At 54.3% G+C, this 22720-nt stretch overlaps 1 protein-coding gene across 1 annotated transcript in view; it reads right to left on the minus strand.

Annotated features, from left to right (window-relative positions):
• Positions 1-5471: 5471 nt before the first annotated feature.
• Positions 5472-22720, minus strand: part of LOC144722973 (N-acetyl-beta-glucosaminyl-glycoprotein 4-beta-N-acetylgalactosaminyltransferase 1-like) — a 107268-nt gene continuing 90019 nt past the window's right edge. Inside the window, exons 13-20 of the mRNA XM_078601441.1 lie at positions 21894-22018; positions 19048-21256; positions 18132-18406; positions 16850-17003; positions 15763-15835; positions 10356-10509; positions 8797-8923; positions 5472-7146 (exon numbers count right to left, since the gene is read on the minus strand). Coding sequence (XP_078457567.1) covers positions 7032-7146; positions 8797-8923; positions 10356-10509; positions 15763-15835; positions 16850-17003; positions 18132-18406; positions 19048-21256; positions 21894-22018 — 3232 coding nt within the window. The 3' untranslated portion in view covers positions 5472-7031. The remainder of the gene's footprint in view (positions 7147-8796; positions 8924-10355; positions 10510-15762; positions 15836-16849; positions 17004-18131; positions 18407-19047; positions 21257-21893; positions 22019-22720) is intronic.

Below are 22720 nucleotides of genomic sequence, written 5' to 3' on the forward strand. Positions count from 1 at the left end.
GACACACCGAGGGCAAGAGGAACTCCAATTTTAGGAGTGCGATCACCTAAAACAGCCCGTTCACATCCGGGGACAAAATAAGAATATAAACTGTAAAATATATTACGCACACAAGCATCCGAGTGTTATGCACTGACCGCCACCGATGAGGAGTGTACACACAATGTTTCCCCCCTCCCAGTGTGAACCATCATGATGACGACTCCAGGGAAAGTGCAGGAGTTCGGGGCCAGAAAAAAGAAAGCCACGGACACACCAGAGATCACTTACAAATGTGACTGCGTAACTAGTAAATTAACCGCAATCCTGGCCATTTCAATGATTTGGAATTAACACCTAACAACGCCGCTTGCAAGATTAATTTATAATTGCGTCCCGGGGGTCTGGCCAGAGGGGAAAGGTTTGAGTCGGGAGGACGGGAGAGGTCACCCCACCGCCTGGACGGATCTCGACGCGTGGTGTTCGTTCGCCTTCGCGTCTGTTTTGGGTTCCACGTGGGGCGTGGAACCCACGTGGGGCGTGGAACCCCGTCCTCATGACCGGAGCCGACGCTTGTACGGCCATTTGTTGTCAACTCACGCCCCGACGAGGGCCTTCTCGTGCCACCGAACAAAGACGGCTACTGCCGCATCGCGTGACGCTTTCAGACGCGCTTCTGCGGCCGTCTGGAACGCTCTTCCTTCCCGATATCAGGAAGCCACTGGAGCTATGCACTTTTAAATCGTCATCTAGATTGAAAATTCATTTCTTTAGAACAGCTTTTTGTGTTTAGTTTGTTGTCCTTCCCCCGCACCTCCAATTAGCACGGCTGGCTACATAGGGTGCGAAGTAAGTTCAACATGCATATATATGGGGTCGTTGGGGGGGGGGATTTTTTTTTTACCAAACCGCACCACGTGAAGGTGGGGAGCATAGACGTGAAGCGCTCAAAGTACAGTACAACAGTGGATTCCACTGCAGCACTGCCTTCTGCTGCCCACCACAGCCCCAGAAGCTCTATGGCAACCTGTTAGGTTTCCTACATTGCACCCCACAAGTGTTTCACCCATTATTGTTATCGTGATTATTATTTCCTTGGCGCAGCAGTGCTCCGTCAAGTCTTCGAGGCTTGTTATCAGCAAGGTCCTGCTTCATATTTAAACTCAACACATTCGTCAATAACACTGTCGCCTTGCAATAAAAAATGAAAATAAATAGATGACGTTTCGGGCAATGGTCCACCTTCACAACACATGGAGACACTTTAACGTTTTGCTGCTACTGCTGTCATCAACTGCCAGCCGTGTGGCCTTTTAAACAGAGCTTTCATAACTCAATGGGCTTTACTTCGGAAATAAACGTCTGAAAAGTTTGACCTCTGCCTCTCTGGCCTCTTCCAGGTGCTGTGAAGGGCCGTTGCACAGAAACGTCGTCTATTATAACATACTTTTTTTCCTCTGAAAGGCAATGTTATTGCTGTTGACAAATGTGTTGAGTTTGCTTTTGCCGTTCGTGCGCTCCTGCCAATGCCGCATCACCAACTAATTCGCTTCAGCTGAATGTCAAATTGCTAATCGGGTACATCTTTTCACGTCGAGGCAACCGGGATAAACCGGAGAAAGCTTAAGAGATGAGGAGGGGAGAATGCTCGAATCTCCACACAGCAGACGGCTCATCAAACCGACTTGCTGTCCTGCCTTCCTACGGGCACCAGCTCGTTCCACTGGAGGTGGGGAGCGGCGCTCGTTGAACGACTCAAACCCCGGGCCGTTCCGTCGACCCCTCCTCAAAAGCCGCCGTGATTACGGGACGTGCAAAATAAAAGAGTCCCCAAGACATTGGCAGCTAGGCTGCGGCGAATGAAATCACACACACACGCGCGCGCACCGGTTATTGGGAACCACGAGGGGGGAAATAAAAAAACATGTTCAAGTAAATTCGGGAGAGAAAACGGTCAAAAATATACACGACACCCGAGTTGAATATGAAAAACATAAAATACGGTCAACGATACATTGATATTCACACCATCCAACCCAAAAAAACCTCCATTATGAACACAATATAGACGAGTGTAACGGGTTAGGTGCAGAGCGAAGCAAGAGTGAAGACGCAGATATTGCGTCGCCAAAGCGCTCTCGTGGCGCTCCACACGCAGTGCGGTCACTTTGTTTTTCAAGAGGAGGTTTTTGCTTCACTTTGTCGGGTTGTTTAGAGATAGATATAAAAAAACAAATAAAACCTGAACCATTACTTTCAACATTTTTACAGAGGCAGCACTCGCGACGTAAATGCTCGTGACAATATCTCGGGATCGCAAAACATATTTCACCAGCTGACCATGTGACGTGGGGCCACATGGCTAAATAATCCAGCAGTTGACAGCATTACGATACATATAAATAAAACTCTCTTTTTGTAATAAGTTAAAATTAACCTATTGCTGTAATCATCTTCCTAGAGCGTGACAGTACGTTGACATTTCAGAAGCAATGTTTTCCACTTTCAGTTTTCCCGCCGCTTAGAAATACAGCGTCTCAACGGCCCGAGCCATCGGCCACGCGGTCCACAATCGCTCTTCCGAATCGCCGAAACCCGATCGCCTTGCCCTTGCAAACGACTATGTTCCAAACCCACGGATACATTATATTCGGTGGTGAAAGCCCCCACGTTTTAAAAGTGGCTTTGTTGCACGTCCCAGCGAGTCGTTGAGCAAGAGAGGCGTGTTTGGCCACGCCCTCTACAGCACAGACCACGCCCCTTTTCTGGTACGCCCCTCCCCCCCCAGTTGACATTGCAAACGATCGTCCATCAGAAGTTTTTAGGGTTGGATCGCGTAAATATAAATGTTGTTGTTAAACCCGTCACGTAAACAAAACATGCCAATTCGTTACTAGTTCAGCACACCGGTGCGTTGAAGAATAAACCCACTCGAATAGTAAATGCTGTAGGTGTTCTGTTCACGTGACAAACCTTACTAATTGGCTGTGTCGGGTGGTTACGGGTTTAACGACACATTTATATTTACGCGCTCTGCCCTAAAAAAAGACTCCACCATGGCTAATATTGGTTGCGAAAGCCTCCTCCCAAGCGTTCGACCATGACGATCGTGTTGTGCACGTGGCGAAGCCGCGTCGCCACCAATCGCCGAGCAGACCGACACCGTTGCCCCAGAGTCTTGCCTCTCCTCTTAGCAACTCGGGTTGCACCAACCGCTCGCAACCGGCAACGGAGACACATCCCGCAAATGAGCGATTCAATTGCGTGCAACCAGGTCGCGCGAAAAAACACAGATCGCCGTTGTCCGCCGACGGAGAGGGTGCGATGCCGCCGTTACCTTCCTCCCACACTGTCGGGCTACGCACGGTGTGCGGTAGAAGGTCAACATGCACACAGGGGGTAGAAGGTCAACATGCACACAGGGGGTAGAAGGTCAACATGCACACAGGGTCACGGCTCAAAGAGCCTTGCCTGGTGCAGCAGTGGTGGCGATGTCAATCAGCGGAATGGAGATTTCCCATCGCACTGCTTTGGCCGATGAGCCGCTTCTCGTTACGCGATCCGAACGCCAAACCCGGGCCGTGTGGACGTCTTCGAGCAGCGGGCCGTGGGGGGGGGGCAAACAAACATCGGGACGATTGTGGCGACTGACACGGAGCGCAGTAGGACCAAAGCGGGCGGGAATCGGAATGGGGGGGAACAAGACGTGATTACGTAATAGCAAAACTAAAATATCGATAAAATATACCTTAAAGATCCAGTGTTTGCAATGATAACGACTCAAGATATAAGTTAAAAATGTAAAGGATTTCCTCGACAGAAATCCAGCGAGTTCAGTAGTTAATTTTTAAACGGGCAGAAAAGCACGTTAAATAACTTTTAAATAAAATGCCGTCAAGTGTGCAAAGAAAAAACCAGAAACCAACAGGTAAAAACGCAGCGCGACCACATTTTACAAAAACCCTCGGTGACCTATAAGAGATGACGCCCTGGCATTGATGCATCGTTATATAACGCGTAGAAACGTCTGTACAGTATACGTATATAAAAAAAAATTCCTCTCCGTTCAACGAAAGCGAAATGGCATCGACGGCTGTGAACCCGGGCGGCGCCAGCGTTGGGGGCTCTCCGCCGAGACGTTGGTCCAAGCGAACACCGTGAACACGTGTAGCGGGACTCACGGGGCTCAAGGGGGCTCAGCGCCCCCACCCACTCTCATTCGCCACCTCAGACGAGTTACCCGGCTCTCGCGTTCGCTCGCTGCCCACAGCCAACAGCCTACACGGCCGAAAGCTTTTCAAGCCGGACTCGCGGAGTCTCGGAGCGCGCGGCACTTGAAGAGCCACACCGCACACGGACTCGGCTCTTCAACACGTGCGCCCTTGGACGCTTCAGTCTGTACCACGTGGCCCTGCGAGTGGCAAACGTGGGGCTCTCTCTTTGTTTTTTGGACGTAAATTTTCGTAAATTACTTATATATTTTTTTAAATATATATTTTTTATCACTAAGGAAATATACTTTAATTTGTTTGGACGATTATTGTCCAACAACGAGGTTCGCCGGATCTCTACGAGGCGAGCGCGTGGTAGGCCGAGGCGCGCGGTTACCCCGTGACCACGTTCTCTGTGCCCTCTAATTTTTGGACGTTCGGTTTTTTTTTACCCAAAAAAATCTGAAATGATTAACTCCTTTCAAAGATAATTTCAGCCCCCGCCCAAAAAAAAGTATATTTTTAACCGTCGCTTATTACGCAAATGAATAGAGGCAAAGCAGCTCCTGCACCACCTTAGGGAACGAGCGATGACATTCACACAACGGACTGCGGAGCCTTTGCCAAATCCAAGGCTCCCTGGCTATGAATTTCCAATGCCCTCGATCTATAATAGAGAGTCACGAGCGGTGATACATGAGTCCGTGGTCATTCCGCAATGGAGTTGTTAGTGCTCCTTCTTTGGAACATGGGCCACGGACTTTAAAAACTAGAAACTACGTTTTATTTTGTAAAAGGCTTCAGTTTGGTGTTTTAACATCTCAACACCTGTTGTGTTGCCAGAAAAATAGGGAAAACCTATCCTACGTTTTATTTGACCAGGTAAAGCCCCACAGAGCTATATAGCTGTTATTCAGTAGGGACCTGGCTATCACAAATGATGGCACAACGACTGTGGCATATCACGCAGAAAATTATAGAAGCCAAATGCGCGTTGATTTTAAATGTGGAGGGAAAAACCGGGAGAAAAATGTACGCCACCACGGGGAGATTAGACGCGCAAACTCCAAATATACAGGCATCAGGGTCAGGATCGAACCCACGACCTCCTACACACCAGGCGAGGTAGTTAACTTCGCATGCGCACCATCAACATATAACCACTCCAGGCTCGTCACCTACCCGCTTGGCCGACAACCGCCCAAGTCTCGCTCCCTGCATTCCCTACACACGAGCTCGAAGGACTGCTCTCGCCATGCGTGTGCCTGTGTGTGCTCAGTGTTCAAGTTGCCGTGTGCCAATCATTACGAGCATTGTGCGATAGTCACGGACGGCAAAGCGAAACGCGAGTCGGGGACTCCACCAAACGCTGGCTGGCCAAGCGTTGGCATCACCGCAAGCGGCGCCATATTAAGCCGTGCCCTTTGAACTGGTCATGTCCCCTGACCTCTCGTTTCTCTGGGTTCTTCATCATGGTCATTACAACTTAATATTCATACCGTTGCCTCCCATGCAGTGCATTTCGGGACTCACCCTGTGGCTGCTGTCCCCGTGCGGCCAAAGTAAACGTCGCAAGCGGGGCATTGGTCTGCCACTAGGTAGGGGCGGATGTTGCTTCGTGACTTTTCCCAATTCAGTAATGTGCGAGCAATTCATCGCATTTTTCGAATTTCTCTCTACTTCAGACTGTTTGGGGGGGGGGGGGGGGGAGGTGAATCCTTAGCGTCACAAAAAGTCACATTCGCACACGACGGGGGCACACGTCTCTGCTGGCCGTCGATGGGCGGCCTTGATAGAGCTACATCGGACGGACGGCTTGTCGTGTGTCGCCCCAAAGCGGAGGACGGGACCTCCGCCGACAACCCTTTACGCGAAAACAAAAACGCACAACCGGGGAACAAATGGTGAATGCAAATCCACAGTGACGTAAAATCGGGGAAGAGCTTGCAGAAAAATGAAACGGTGCCAATGTGGCCAATAAGAAAATATGGGTAAACGGGACACGTCCGAACGACACCCCAAACGGCAATAGGTTAAAGGAAAACAAAGCGATATCGTTACAATTTTGTTTGAATAAATGTCAACAAAGTGGACGTGCCAAGAGTCAGGCTGCCACGCTCACGAGCTCGGCAGCCCTCGCCTTCCACGTTTCAGTTCGCTTCTTTCGCTCTTAAAACGCTCGCCCAGAAATATATCCGGGCGAGATTTCTTTGATTCCGTTCAGGTTCCGCGGCTGACGACGTCTCCCTCGGCACTGCCTTTGGTGCTGTGCTGCGCAGTGCGGTTGTTCATCAATCCGTTCCAGGTTTTCGCTATCAGCAGCGAAGGCAGTAAAAGTAAGGAGTGTTTACCCTTCGCTCGGCGCACGCCCATTATTTTACGGCGCGCGATGGCAACAAACCGCAAACGATGCTCGAATGTCGCTCTGCAGTTGACGAAGAGCCGCCCCCATCCATCTTCATACCTTTTTGCAATAGTCGTTCACAAGAAATCATTCGTAGAAGTCAGCCCTCTCCGCTTGCTGGCATTCCTTGAAATGCCCAAACGTAGGATCTAAAACATTTTTCCTTTTGCCCCTTGCGTGCGTGTTTTTTTTCAGGTCTTTCAGGACCGTCTCCTCTCTGCCCCACGCCACCCTTCCCGGGGTCCCTCGCCCACGACCCAACTGCGGACGATATAAAAAAAAACGAAACACCAAAAGCAAAAGTAACAAAATAAAACTCCCAACCGCAGGCTCGTAAACGATGGAGGAAAGTGGCATGCCGAGTCGTGGAAACGGAGCAAAGAGGTTGGTTCAGAGTCGCCGGGTCATGCCGGGTAACCGTGGGTCACACCGGGTCATCACTCCCGGTCCTGCGCGCCCTTCATCTGGTTCCACATGCCGTGCCGCGAGTGGAAGTAGTGGTAGAAGTTCCTCAGGTGCAGGCGCTCCACCTCCAGACCGGCCTGGAGTACCCTGCAGCATCGCGCGCCAGACAGCCACATGTGGGTTACGAGATGAAGACAAAGATCCCCCGCCGCACAGCCTGAACCAGACTGTCTGAGCAAGTGCTGTTAGTGAGTAGCACCTACGAAGGCCGACACGGCACACGAGGGGGTGGGGGTGGCCAGCATCACGTCCAGGACTGGCTTGGATAATCGTCACTCGTATTTACTGTGAGCAGCAATCGAACCTGGGTTGCCGGGTTCATGGTGCAGGGCTCTAGCCACTGCACTACCGCTCCCCACGTGGGTTACACACCCACAGTAGCCTGCATGGTATTCAACCATTCAAGCACTGTCCGGGTTCAACCCTGCTTAGCTTCTGCAATGTGATGAGGTCGAAGCGAATTCTGGGCGATTCGCTCCTCAGGCCCTAAGCGTAGACTGGCGTTTAACTCGTACACTATTTGCGTAAGAGATAAAAGTCCGATTCACAGACGAGCGACAGGATGCTTGAGTCAACGATAGCACGAATCGAATTCCATCAACGAGCCGATGTATTGTGATACACCCAGCGGAGAAAGTGACCCCCCCTGGCCCCCCCCCCATTTTCACAGCGGACGTGTGACAATGCAATCGGCCTTTTGTGAACGTCCATAGAGTGTTAATGACACACACACACACACAAGAGGCAGGGCGACTTACTGACTGGCAGGCTCGGCGATGGATAAAAGCCGTCTCATTGTTCATTGAGGCTCGCAAGGGTGTGGTTACTCACGATGATGATTGGGATGATGATGGAGATCACAAAGAAAATAATAACAAAACTGCGGTTGGTAAAAAGGGAGTGAGTCACGCAGGTGGCCCGTGTCCTTGCACGCCGCAAATCTCTTCCTGGATAGAAAAATAAAAGTGTGAGCGCCTCCAGTAATTAATTAATTAACTCCTCCAAGCAGAAAATAATCTCATGGGCGTTCCTCAATTAACCTGCCTGCTCAATTAAAACAATCTTACGCTTATGGTACATGCGTCAAACTGCTCCGAGCGGGGAATCGACGCCGTTCGATTAGCATACGCTGTACACGCTACAGTAATTTTGCTGGAGCGTTCACACCTGATGACAGATGCTTGTGTTGCTTCCAAAACGTCGTGATTTAATTTAGTTGTTTTCATTTTAAATTTATTTTATTTTCTACCTACGTAACTTTACCGAAATAAACAAAGGTGTATGGATCCCTGCAGTCACGAAAACTTCAAATCTAGAATGTACACAACAATTGACGGCAAAATATTTCTACCAACCTCATCTTGACCCCTGCACCGCTCGCGGGTCGAATAGTTTCATGCATAGCGGTCGGAGCGAGCGGCAAGGTCGCGAGTTTCAAAATTCCCGGTCGGTGGACGTCAGTGGACGACTCGCTTTCAACCGTAGAAATGTGGAATTTCACACAACACCGGCTCGGGAAGGCCGTGAAGATGAGAGATAAGCACCGCCCACGAAACGACTTGGGTCCCCTACTTGAAGCTCCTCTCTTCGGAGTGGAGCAGTCCGGCCAAAAGGACATCAGAGCTCCTGTGCCATGAACGTGCGTGGCTACTTACCGTTCCCGTGCGTACGTGCGTCTATGCGAGCGTGCGTACTCGTGCGCGTATTTAATCGCCATGCGAGGGGTAACGTCCGCACCTGTCCAGCAGCTCCCAGTCCTCGCCGCCCCAGTGGTCGCGGAATTCCTGCGTGTTCATCCCCCCGATTCCATCGAAGTCCGACTTGTAGATCCCAAAGAGCCCAAAGCCGTTGACCTCCCAGTAGCCTGTTCGGCATTACGGTCGGGGGAGGTGAGGGGGGATGGTGGGGGGGGGTCAGGCAAGAGCCATGGACACAGCGGGGGGGGGGGGCGTAGAGGGAAGTGGGGTGAAGGTTCAGAGAGGTGCATCGGTAGAAAGAGGTGTTAAACAGAATCCATGCGTACACGCGTCAATCCTCGTTTCAACCACGTTTGGAATTAAGACTGTAAGATGACAGCGGTGCTGTTGGTTCTGTTTCTTTGTCAGTCCACTATGGCTGTACTTCGCCAAAGCTGGTCAGCACGAGGTCGGTGAAAGGAGGCGGAGGACGCACAGGAATGGCTCGGATATCACTCGCCACTGGCCGTGGCTGTGATTTACACTCATGCCCACTGTTGTTCATAATGCAGTGTGCTAACCACACTGCACCACCGTTCCACCGGCTAAAACACTTCACCGCTCTAAAATCACCACGCTAAATGAGCACGTAACCATTCATGCCACCCCCCCAACCACCAACCCGCAGTCCCGCCAAGCTCCAAAAATGACCTGGGGTCACAGTTAAATAGACAACAGTGATGTAAGCTGAAATTACAATGTGACTAATCGACGCGTCGTTACCACGCCTTGAGCGTGTCACCGCTTTGAGCTCTCGGTGTGCTATTGCCTCATCGATCGGATGAGCAATCGCACAGCAATCGCTCCGGTCTCGACGACGATTAACGAGAGCACACACTAGGCTCGGCCCCAGACGCAAACTGAGCTCCGCGCTCTGCCCCAGCGAGCTCCACGCTCTCCCCAACCCAGCTCTACGCTCTGCATCTACGCCCGGATCGGGAGCTGCGGCCGCGGTTTGGCAGCAAGGCAGTGGGTGCGGGCGGGCCAGAGATGTGGAAGAGCGGCATGAGATGGCGTCAGTCCGCCCCCACCCCCCGCCTCGCGTTTTGTTCTCAAAGAGTGTTTTGATTGCCCCTTGCGCCACGCTCGTGATTGGCCGCTCGCTCACTCGCTCACCTGCCTATCATCCGAGTCAGCTCACTCGCTTGATGGACCGACAGCCCGCCCCGATCGCCGAACTCCGTTGCCTAGCTGCCCGTTTCCTTGGTCGCCCATTTGCTCGCTCACTCTTGCTCCCACCAGCCCGCTGAATACTCACGCATTCATCCACTGGACTGTTGACCTACTTCCAGCATGCTCACATGTTCACCCACTCGCAAGGTTTCTCACTTGTCCATAAACTAACCCGTTCGCTTGCTTGCCAACCAGCCAGCTCACTTGCAAGCCTACCAACCGACCAGCTCAGTTCTGGCCCATCCTCTTGATCACGCACTCGCGCGCCCGCTAGCTCGTTCGCTTGTGCGCACGCCACCTCTGCCAGTCGTAAGGCGTCTGCCTCTCACGTGCCCCCCCTCGCTTGCACGTGTGCCAAGCCCCCCTCGCTTTGCCCGGCTCTCTCACCGTCGGGCTCGCGCGCAGACTTCCCGCACGCCAGGCGCATGACAATGGGCGCGTACGCCATGTGGCCCTCGACGCAGTGCTTGCGGATGTTGTCCACGATGTCGTGCGGGAAGCTCAGGTGGAGGTCGCACAGGAAGGTGATGCTGTGCGGGTCCTGCAAGCGACATGCAGACACGCACACACGCATGCACACACACACGCACACACGCACGCACCACGCAAGCCACAGTCAACGCATCCTCGTACATGCGAGTAGATACTGCCAGGAATATCAACATCACGTGGGGATCGATATAAAATATGGACGGGGTGAAACGATCCCCGTGACCGATACGGCATTTGTACAGTAATGGATTCATGAAGACCTGAAGATTATTATCGGCACGCAGCAGACCTTCGAGTGTGGGTTCATCAAGGAGATGCACATCGAGTCTCAAGACTCAAGACTCGATGTGCAATTCATTGAGTTTCAGGAGAGTGGTGTATTGGGAAGTTTGGCCACTCCAATTAACGAGTGGTGTGTGTGTGTTTGGAAAAATATAAGTAGAACAACTGATGTTGCTGTGCTGTCTTCTGCTGCCCACCAGATATCCCTGCAAAACTTGAGCAACCTGTGCTACTATCCACGCTCAACTCTACTATAAGTTTATTACAAAAATAATGTTTTTTTAGGATATGCAAAACACGACAAAGTCATAAATGTGGAGTGACAATGTGCATAACTGTGTTCGCATCTCAAGAAGCTGCACAATAACAACGTTCATTCCCTTCGAAACACAAACGCTTCAACTCCACAACAGCTGAGAAACCGGCACGAGCCCTTGGCGACCAGGCCTCTCGGGGTGACACGGCGGGGTGGCAGCACCTCAAGATGGCCGACACGAGCCTGTCACCAGGCCGCGGCGACGCACGCGACTCTCCGGGTCGTAACTTGCTCCACGGTAATCGCAGATAAATTCATTAACCTGATGTAAGCCGCTAGCGATGGATTACACGCAGAGAAGGGTGTTTCACTGGCGATGACGGCGATGACGGTGGCTCGGTGAGGAGGGAAGAGTGGGCGATGGCTGCTCCTAGAGCTCCTCAGTGCTCGGTGCACGCACGCGCACACACAGAGATGAAACAAGCGGCCCATTACCCTAATGGCAATGTCATCATTGGCACATTAAGGGATAATCCCATGATAATTGCGACGAGCAATTTTATTTTAATTCGGCGTTCACAGCCGGCGCAAAATTATTTTGGCGCGCTGCTAACGGGCGGTGAGACTGGAAGAAAAAAAATTAATAGTAATAACAATTATAGGATTACCTACATGGGTCAAAATCTCCCTTATTTTCAACCAAGAGCCCATGTGCAGTGCATTTCAGTAAATATCTAAAATGCGCTGCCTCACAGGCCGTAAGCCCCTGCGCCAAAATTACATCATAGTCTAATTCGCGCGATGTGTCGGCCAGTTTAAGCAACGTTCAGCCAAATTAACATAACTGTGCCATTACAGAGGCAATGGCACGGCTTTATTGCGTATCGCGCCGTGCGCAGCTCAGCGCGGTGTTTTCGGATTTTAGCGCGTGCTCTTCGGCCCGACGCTCGAGGTTTCGTCGCATGTGCTCGAGTACAGGGACTCCTCTACTTACGAACATTCGAATTACGAACTTTCAGAGATACGAACAAACCTGTCTGTATGTCCAGTTGCCTGTCCAGACCGAGAGTCGTAAGTTCAACCGCCGCGCAATAGACAGTGGTGGTGGCAACTACATCTGCAGAACATGCAGAACCAGTGGCATTTACATCTACAGGAGATTATACAAAGCCATTCCCCGTGTTAAGTGTACATGCCGTACGTGTTTGGAATCGACAGGAGTAAAAAGTTGGATTTACGAACAAATCGACTTACGAACAGACCTCTGGAACCTAACTCGTTCGTAAGTAGAAGAGTCCCTGTAAATAGCGTTTGCCTACTGCTGCTGGTGCATCCAATTCCTGAAGAAGCATTCAGCACGTGGAGCGAAACGTCGGACATCGTGCCGAAACAACACGCGGGTCCAAACTCGAAAACACGTCGGAGGGATGTGCCGCCAACTAAGCTATCATAAATATTTCATGCCGAGATAATTATTCCTTTATCCAGGAAAGCCTCAATAAGTCTCAATGCTGCTTTTTTCTGAGCGTACTGCCTCGGGGTGTTTGGCCAATGCTATTAATAAGCGTTTGGCTTCAAGTGGGACAAAACCCGAGTACAAAACCGACACGTACGGGTGGGCAACGCTCAACGCCTCGCACAGGCGGTTTCGCGAGCCCATTGATTGCACCGCCATCTCCTTGCATTCCCCACGCCGACACCACCCGGTATTCCCGGACGTCGAGCATTCCCACCAAACGACCAAGGGCTCGCCCCCCCCCCCACCTCAATGGGACACAATCGTTTCTAGGCAAATCCGCCAACTTCTGGGCATGCGCTGCCACGCCCGGCTAAAGCTGCCACACGGAAGAGTTGAGGGGCGCGGTCCCAGAACTTAACCTCAACCACGGCTAAGTCGCGGTAATTACGGGGATCGGCGCATTACGCGGGCCTGCCGGGGTAGGATCACCGGCTGCCGCTATTATGGCGTGCGGCTGTGCCGCCGCCGCCCACCGCCACCGATTTCACCGCTGACGTCAGGAGCGGCGCTGCGATTAATGCGGTCACCACGGAACGTTGTGGGGGGTCTAGCCTTACGTCTGCCGGCACAGCCACATCGTTGTTATCGTCGTTGTCGTCGTCGTCGTCATCATCGTCGTCATTATCTTGGCCCAGTTGACACCAGAGTGTTTTTGCCAAGAGTGACGTTTCCCCAACACTCGAGGAACACCCACGCATCGGAGGGGATAACACTCAAACAAGCTGATTGCAAATCTGATGGACAACAACATGGGTAGAAAGCCACAGAAGAGACCGAACGGTCAGCCACATTCCCCACCACCCAATCGAATTCCACAGAAACTGGATTTACTGCCTCTAAACCTTCGACTCAAATCCATGTAAATCCACTCGACCTCACTGCACGAATTCAAAAAACGTGCTCCTCCCCCCACAGTCCCCTGTCCTCCTCCGTCCGCTTGCTAATTGAATAACCTTTCGTTTCACGCGACTGAAGAATGGAGTGTGCTGTGTTGCTGCCCTCTGTCGCTCGTGCTGCCGTTCGGTAGTCAGACGGTTTTATGCGCTGCGGTGGCGAGATGTTAGCCACCTCGCCTGGTATACAGGAGGTCGTGTATGCGATACTGACCCTTGACGCCTGCTGTATATTTGGAGTTTGTGTGTCTCTCTCTCTCTCCGTGGTCGCGTGAATTTTTCTCCGGGTCCTCCAGTTTTTTCCCCTCCACATTTAGAAGCAACTTCACGCGTTTAGAGTATATGGCTGCTGCTACAGACTTCCACGTGATAAGCGACCACTTCGTTGAGCTATCTTTTGTGATAACCAGGTCGCTTCTGAAAAAGAGCGAATAGCTCAATGGGCTTTACCTGATGAATAAAACAGTTTAGTTTAGTCGCTAAAGTCTTAAACGATGCTAAAAGTCTGAATCTTGATTTAAAGCTTTCGTGACTGCAGGAATTCATCCTCTTTGGGCCTTTCGGTCAAGTCACGTAAATAGAAATAAAAGATCACGACGTTTCGATCGCAACACACGCGATCGTCTTCAGGCGATCGAAACATCGTGATCTATTACGCTAAAAGTTTAGTTTTTAGGTTTTAAATCGCATCGCGGATTGCGTCTGGCGCGACCGACTCAAGGAGGAACAATTCGGAGAAACCCGAGAGGCTCGCCGCTGAGGGCCGCGAGAAGCCGGCGGCCGTCGGGGCCTGGGGAATTTCTCGGGCGTGGCGCGATGAGGTGCTCGCATCGGGGTCACAGGAACTCCTTCTCCATCCCACCAAAGCAATACAATAAATTGCGGCAACTGAAAGAAAAAAAAACTGCTGAAGTAATTTAAAACAACCTCCGCTCCCGCCTCCCAGCACACCTTTCCCGTTCCTCTCTATCTTCAGTTCTACAAAAACGTTTAACGACGCCGCACGTACACACGTGCCAAGCAGATGTGCCGCCCACGGTTGCCAAGCAACCTTCAAATTGAAGGTGAAGACAAGCCTGGAGGATTCGGAACGTACTTGCACCGCCACAGTCTGGAACAAGCGCAACCAAACCTCGCCCATGTGGGGTTTATTTTGATATTTTTCCACTTTCACCTCTTTTTGAACTCTCGATTTTTCTTTATTATGGGCATCGGGAGGAGCGGTAATCGTTCCGCCCGTACACATTGCACGAGTGTAGCTGATGGAATGCAGCCTTCGCATGTCGCACACAGACGCACGAACATCCATCAATGACACACACGCACAGTGCACAGACGGGCAGAAGCACGTACGCACACACACACACACAACGCAGCCAGTCAGGCTCTATCACCAACAATATGCCCACCGCCACTTAGACAGCGGCTATCTGCACTGCACTGATGCGATTACGGCGCTGAGTTTACAGGTGCCTCCAGCCAGGCACGCTCGCTGTGTTACCCACACACAGGGCGTTTGCTTTGTCTATATTTAATTGCGGCTTGGAATCCGACCGCGATGACGGCGCGCGCGCAAACCGGCTTTTGTGAAAGTGCCACGGGGGTAGGGCGGTGGGGGGGAGGGTCTCTAACGTCTCCCCAACATCTCCCCAACGTCTCCCCAACGTCTCCCAACGTCTCCAAACGTCCCCGGGGGCGAGCGCCGCACGCGTTACCGTGACGCACAGAAGTCGCCGGTTTTATTTTGCCGACCGGGTGAGGTACATGTAGGGAACCCGTGGATTCGGAGGAATTCATCGGCCGGGGAAGTTCGTGACCTGCTTGCTCCTACCTGAGCAAGCGATTGGTTCGCGCTCTGCACCAATGGCACTGTGGTCACTGTCACGTTTCGCCAATTTGTTCCGACGACGCTATCGGGATCGCGTCGCGAGCGAGACGGGCCGTCCACGCGGAGCTCCCGCACGGCAGTGCATGCAGCCCCCCGTGTTCGAGAACGGGCCCACTTGAAGTGGACACCGCAGACCCACTCCTGAGCTCGCTTACATGACGTCTGGTCTACACACGGTGGTGGGATGCACTTTCTCGCCTGCTCTGCATACGGGAGCAATTTTTGTCACGTGACAGTAAAAGCGATATTGATGATCTCAGCTTTGGAATTTGGGCAAATTGAGTGCAGAAACAAATTTGGCAGCATTTTTGTTTGTTTTGAGCAATTAGCAAAAACCGGGCTGAGATCATCAACTCACTGCAGTTGGGAACCCGGGTCTAACCACGGGTGGGTGGAACCTGGACTCAAACCCAGGCCACCTCGCCCGGAGGCGATGTCAGGTGCTCACGGCAACGCGTGTCTACCTTGATGACGTCGACCCCGGCTTGCAGGCCGGCCGATCGCTCAAAGTTCCCTTGCAGCTTCACGTAGTGATACCTGGGGCACGGGAGCAGGGGTGACAACGGGAAAGAGAGTATGTATGTTGCATGTATGCTGAACGTCTTTCGCACCGTACATAGCCAACCGTGCTAAATGGAGGTGCGGGGGGAAGGATAGTACAGCAGGTCCTCATTTAACGACGCGGCAGTGGTAGATGCGTTCCCAAAAAATACCGTGTTAAGCAAAAAACAATCTGCACGCAAATAATGTAACGATAAAGTTTGTCGAGATACGATGTACTACTAAGCACACCCAGCGAGATGCCGAGTAAAATGACCGAGTGTACGCCGCCGCATTACTGTATCATTCCAAGTACTGTAACATACCGCTCAGCCCTGTATTCTGAAAAGCCTCATTGAGTCTCAAGGGTCACAAATCGGGATTTTATTCGACCGATTTTCTTGACCGTTTTGCACGTGGAAGTAAACTGGAGAAAACCTATGCAGGGGAGGTGGTGACGCTCAAAACTCCATACAGATAGATTCAACATTCCACCACAGGACTCCCATTTCCTGACCATTTTGCCGTAGGAGTCATGCCGAGTCAGGGAATGGTGACCATGGATGGACAGAGTGACACTTCGGCAAGAACGCTTTCCTAATGTCCCCTGAACTGAAGGGAACATTAGGTCCATCCATGACTCTTCGAGCAGCGGTGAGTGGCTGAGGAGCAGAGGAGGAGGATGATGGGGAAGGAGCAAGAGGGAGGAGGAGATGGTGGCGAGGGAAGAGGAGAAAGAGGATGATGAGAAGAATGAGGACGTGGAGAAGGATGGTGAAGGAGCACTTGGAGGAGGATGATGAGGATGTGGGGGGGGGGGTGGTGGAGGATGTTTGTATGTTGAACTTCTTTCGCACCGTACGTAGCAAACTGTGCTAATCGGAGGTGCGGGAAAAGGATGCACGTGGAGGAGGATGATAAGGATGAGGAGGACGTGAATGAGAATGGAGGGAGTTAGGATGAGTATGGCTAGCAGAATGAGGAGGATGATGAGGAAGTGAGAATGCCCACCGGGGGAGGGAGCTGCGCTGCAGGGCTTTCTCCACGTCCATGTCCTCGCTGGAGTAGTCGGCGATGACGACGCCGAAGCGCTGGTCGCCCGTGGCGCGGTGCAGCGCCTCCATGTCCCAGATGAACTGCTGCACCCAGCGGCCCTGGTTCTTCACTGCACAGCACGGACGCGCACGCGACGGGCAGGTCAAGCACAGCGCGGCATTGCAGTCAACATCTGTGTGAACTAGCTTAATAAATAACAAAATTACATTCAGCTTCGTGCCAGCATGAAGGATGTGTGCGAGTTAGAATGCGAGCGTGAAGAGTGCGTGCCCCGAACCCATGCCTCCCTCCGTTTGTGTGTTCCCTCCCACGTGCACGTTTCTGTGTACGGACAAACCCCCCACAAAGCAGGAGCGAAAACTTCATCCGTGGGGACTGGGTTGTCAGCTCGCTCTTACTTCCTTTGCCTTTTTCCACGATGTCCACGATTCTTCTGTAAGGGTTACGTCCGTGAGACAATAAAACGTTTGCAACTAATTGCAAACTTTAATGTTCGAAAATAGCCCCCAGAAGCAGAGATCACAGAACTAGCTCCGAGGCCCCCTCAATGTGACCTCTAGTCAACAAAGCACTTTCCAACACGCCGTCCCTGAGAGTAATGTTCATCGCGTGAGATTGTAACTGATATTTCCTTTGATTCTTAGTGTTGGAATTTAGCCAAATTAGGTGTTCGCCCGAACGGAACGTGATGAGGGGTTTTGTGTGTGTGTGTGTGCAGTCACTGGAGAGACTTCACGGCAACGGACGAGGTGGAGGAGGAGGCCACACCCCTCGTGGAGAGAAAGAGAGAGGAGCTACATAAGCTACTTCGGTTTTTGCTCCCATCAAAGACGAATGCTGCCACCTGATGTGCCCACTGCTCAACAGCAGGTTGGAGAGGTCCTAGAGCAGGGGTCGGCAACCAAAATAACAAGAAGAGCCATTTCTTTCCAATTCGGTAAAAAATTCAGTATTTCAAGAGCCGCAATGCATCTGAGTACATACTGTACATACGTACATATCGTCAAGAAGCAGCCCGTAAAGAGCCGCATGCGGCTCCGGAGCCGTAGGTTGCCGACCCCTGTCCTAGAGGATCTCACAATCATCATCTTCTGTAGACGCATGCAGCAATCCCTCGCCCACCACGGGTTTTTCCCACCGCGGTTCCGAGTATCAATCCATCGACTTGCCCGGCGGTAGTTGAGAAAACCAAGCCGCGTTTCGCGCAGCGCGCTGGCACCCCCGGCGCGTCCCTCACCGGGCACGACGAAGTAGACCATCACGTCCGGCTTCCACGCGAAGCCCCGCGGCAGGCACAGCGAGAGCGGCGGCGCATTGGCGGCGCCACCGACGCCGCCGCCGTCGGCGACCTGGCCCGAGGTGCGCGCCGGCAGCGGGGCGAAGACGTAGTGGGAGAGGCGCGCCAGCCGCCCCGACGGACGGTGCAGCAGCTCCAGCTCCAGGAGGTAGCGGTTGCCCTTGACGCGGTCGCGGCGCTTCTCCGCGTTGACCACGCGGCGCAGCTCGTACAGGCTGCACGGCGGGGGGGGGGAGTGGGATGGGGTGCAGGTAAATCCCGTGAAGAATCACCAATTCACCCGGGATGTTGTACATTCTTTACGGTGGCCGAACCGGCTCCGAGGTCGGGGCACCGAATCGGCTAAGCCGAGTGTGGTAACGGCGTCATGTCGCGAGGCCAGGTGGCCCTTAACACCTCTCGCAGGTTAGTGCAGCGGAACGCCCCATTGGAAGGGGATGTCATAGGGCGAGCTCTGAGATCCCTTTCAAGCGACTTTCCCACTCACTCTACCCATGAGAGTAATGTTCATCTCAAGCGTGCGTGTGTGCGGGGAGCGGAAGTGTCACAGTTGAACGCGGTTTTCAATGAACTGAGCGACCCGAGTTCGAATTCTGCTCACGGCCAACACCAGTGACGATGACCTGAACCGGTCCCGGGCCTCCCCCTAGGCCGACTCATCCTCAAATGAGTACCTGGCGTGGTGTAAACATCGCTACTGGGGAGACAAAGGTGGTCGGGCATGGTGCTGGCCACCCACCCCCTTGTGTGCCGTGCCGGCCTTCGTAGGTGCTCGCAAACCGCACCTGCCGCAACAGTCTTTAACGGCTACACGGGGGCCGGGGATCTTTGTCTTTGTGAACACGCGCGCACTCACTCGGGATGCACCCGGCCCAGGTTCTCCATCATGACGTTCGCCACAGCCTGGGCCTCCTCCTCTCGCAGCCGCAGGTTGCCGGACACGTTGCAGCGCAGGTCGATCCAGTCGGAGCGCAGGAACTGGAAGTCGGTCTCGCCGATGCTGAAGGTGCGCTTCCAGTCCGCCTCCTCTTCCTCCTCCACGGCCCAGCTCCACTTGCTGCGCCCCCCGCCGCGGCCCCCCCGCCCTCCTGCGCGCCCCCGCCGCCTGCGCCCGTCCCTGATCCCGCGGCCGAGGTCGTCGGCCCTCCCGCCGTCGTCCTCGACCGCTCCGGCGCCGGCCCGCGCGTCGTCGCCGCCATCGTCGTTCGGGTCAAAGGAGGACAGCGAGTTCCACGGCCCCTCGTTCCTGCCGGCGGCGGCGTCTCCGTCGTCCCCGACCGCCGCCAGCGACTCGGCGCCGCCCCGGCCCCGGTCGCCGCGTGGGTAGCCCCTCTGCGACTCGGTCGTCCCGCGCTGGACCCCACGGTTGCCTGGGGAGGCTTCGTACCCGTTTTTCTCGACCCGCGAGCCGCGGTTGTTGTCGTTGTTGTTGTTGTTGTTGTTTCCCGGTGCGGCTGCCGCCTTGTCACCTGGACCGCCCCCACGTTCCTGGCCGCGGCCCGCGTGGTTGGCGAAGATGACCTCCGACCTGCGGTCGCCGTTGCGATCCCGCTTCCGTTTAGCCATCCTCCGCGAGCTGGCCTCGTTCCTGCGTGGCTCCTCGTCGGCAGCGTGCGTGGGGGGCGTGGTGGATCTCGCCGATGCGGGGGCCTGGGAGGCGGCGGGTTTGACGGCGCCGTCGGTGGTGTTGGCGCTCTGCGGCGGTCGCGTGCCGTTCTTCTCCGGCGCCTCGCCGACCTTCTCCACTGCTGCCCTTGCGTCTCGGTCGCGCCCCGCCACGACGCCGCTTCTGGTGGCGACAGAGGCCCCCGTGGGTATTTCGCGGGAAGCGTTCTTGCCGACTCCCCCGGCATTGACGAGGGGGAGGTCCACCGCCACCTTCTGCTTTGGATCCACGTCGTTCGCCCCTCCTTGCGGGCCGAGACCGCGCCGTTTAGAAGGTTGACGCTTCTTATTACCGATTGCCACTTCGCCGTCAGCAACGTCCTTCACCACCACACCGTCCCCTCCTTGGGCTGCGGCGGCCAAACCGTGACCATCTTCCCTCGCGTCCCTCTGGTTCCTCACGTTCTTACGCCTCCTCTTTGCGTTGTGTGCCACCTTGTAGGCGCGAAGGGCGGCCGCGGCTTCGCCGGATTCATTCCCCGCGCCGCGAACCGCTTCCCGAAAATCTCGCGATTTGCCGCGAGGCCGAGCGGCGGCTGCGGCGTCGTCGAACCGACGCCGCGGCTCTCCGACCTCGGCAGCTGCGGGTGCAGCGAACCCATCGCCGCCCCCCCCATCCTCCACCGCTCCCCGTGGCACCGCGGGGCTCGGGTTGCCGTCCAGCCCGAAGAGCTTCCGCCGGCGTTGGAACGCGTAGTCGTCAAAATCGTCGCCGTAGTCCCTGCGCCGCGGCCCGGCGCGCCCCTCGTCCGCGGCCGGCCACGCCGCCGCCGCGGCCGCCCCCGCCGCTTCCACCCGGCCGCCCGCCTCCCGGACTTCCGGCCGCTCGGGCCTCCTCCTCCTCTTGTGCTTCCTGCGTTTGCCGCCCGTGACGCCGGCACGGGGCCCGGCGGCCGGCTCCCCCAGCACGGCGCCGGCATCGTGATTGGCGACAAACCACTGCACGGGGAAGGCGCGGTTGTGAGGAGGGAGCGCGTGCTGCTGCTCCGCCTGGTGTTGATCGCCCCCCGCGGCAGGCCGGCCCGCAGTGGGCTCGTGTTCCCTTCCGCTCTCTCGCCCGCCCTCCCGCCCGTTCTCTCGCCCGCGTTCCCGCCCGTTGTCTCGTCCGCGTTCTCGCCGGTGCCGTCGATCCGGCTCGCGCTCGTCGTTCTCCGTGTCCACCGCGCCGTGCTGAGGCGCGTGGCGGCGCACGCGGTCCGGCGGGGCCAGCTCCGGCTGCTGTGGCTCCTCCTCCTGCTCTTCCTCGTCGTCGTACTCCTCCTCGTCCACCTCCTCCTCGTTGTTTTCGTTCGCGGCGCGGTCGGGCAGACCGTCGGGGTGAATGCCACCGCCAATGCCAACGCCACCGCCAATGCCACCGCCGCCGTCGTCATCGTAGAACTGGTCCCTGGGGTCCAGCGCTGAGGGTGACAGGGGTCAAGAAGCGAGAGAAAGACGATCATAAACTAAAACTAAACGATAAAAAAATATTTTATCGGGTAAGCCCCGCTGAGCTATACGGCTCTCCATCAGAAGCGAATCTGGCCACAAATGATAGCTCAACGAAGTGGCTTATTATCACGTGGAAATTTATAGCAGCCAAATACTCTGAACGCATGTTGATTCTAAATGTGGAGGGACAAACTGGAAGACCAGGATTAAAATCCATGCGAGCACGGGGAGAAAATGCAAACTCAAAATACACAGCAGGCATCGTTAAGGTGGGGGGGATCAAACCCACGAGCTCCTGTATACCAGGCGAGGTAGTGAACATCTCGCCACCGTATTGGATCTGCTTGGAGGGACTGCGCGGAGACCATACGGAAGAAGAAGCAGTCCCGACATTAAATTGAGAACGCTTCTCGGAGCTAAGAGGATTGATCGAACAGCCTTCAACATAGTTCGTGGGGCTGAACACCGGGGGTGGGGAAACATCGCTCATTTTAATTTCCCGATCAGAGGCGAGAGCTGACCAAGACGCAGAGTGGCTCGTGAGAAATACCCCGGGGGGAGGCAGGGGTTGGGGGGGGGGGCGAGCACGGCACGCGTGGGCCTCACCGTCTGAGCCCCGGTCCTCCCAGAGGCTGCCGTTGTTTTCTCCGTCCCTTCTCTGCGGCTGCTGAGCTGCGAGTCCCGGCCGCGGCTCTGGCGCGTCCATCTTCATGTATCGGTAGAAGCCAAACCTGCGCGGGTGGCAGCGCCAGCTTCTTACTCGGACAGCTCTCTTTTTGTTGCGTGCGGTTTCAAGGCTGTCCCAACTAACGCGGAAGGCATTCGCTTGCGTTTATACCGCACGCAGTTTTTTTTTGCCGAGGGTGAACCGCTGACGGGAGCTGGTCGCTGTAATGCCCATCCAGGTCGAGTTATTGATATGTTTAACCAGGTGGGACACATTTTGGAAAGCGATTATTCCTCAGTTGGTGTGTAGCACATTTTGAATTCCTGACTAAAAAAACTCAACCAAACTTGTCAACAACACTGCCTTCAAAAGAAAATCGGTGACGTTTCAGGCAATGGCCCTTCAGGCAATGGCTCACAGGGCACGGAAGGGTCAATGCCTGAAACGTTAATATTATATATATTACGTATAAAATATATTATTTTAAGGCATCGTTGTCGACGAGTGCGTTCACGTTTGCTGTTAATTGTGTTTTTGCACCCCCGCCGCCAATGCAGCATTCTTCAACGATTCATTCCACAGCGGCTCCTAGGGGCGGGGGGGGGACTGTGCTCCGTTTGGCCTGGAGAGGGCAGCACTCCATCCTCAACGCAACCAAAAACCTGACACTCTCACACGTGCGGCCCGGGTGTCTGCTGCTCTCCCCGTGTGTTGACATTTGAATTCGCATCGGCACTGACAAGGCCAAACGCCTGCGTTTAAAGCG

Source organism: Lampetra planeri, chromosome 16, assembly GCF_965212315.1.
Source record: "Lampetra planeri chromosome 16, kcLamPlan1.2.h2, whole genome shotgun sequence".
Classification (NCBI taxonomy): Eukaryota; Metazoa; Chordata; class Hyperoartia; order Petromyzontiformes; family Petromyzontidae; genus Lampetra; species Lampetra planeri.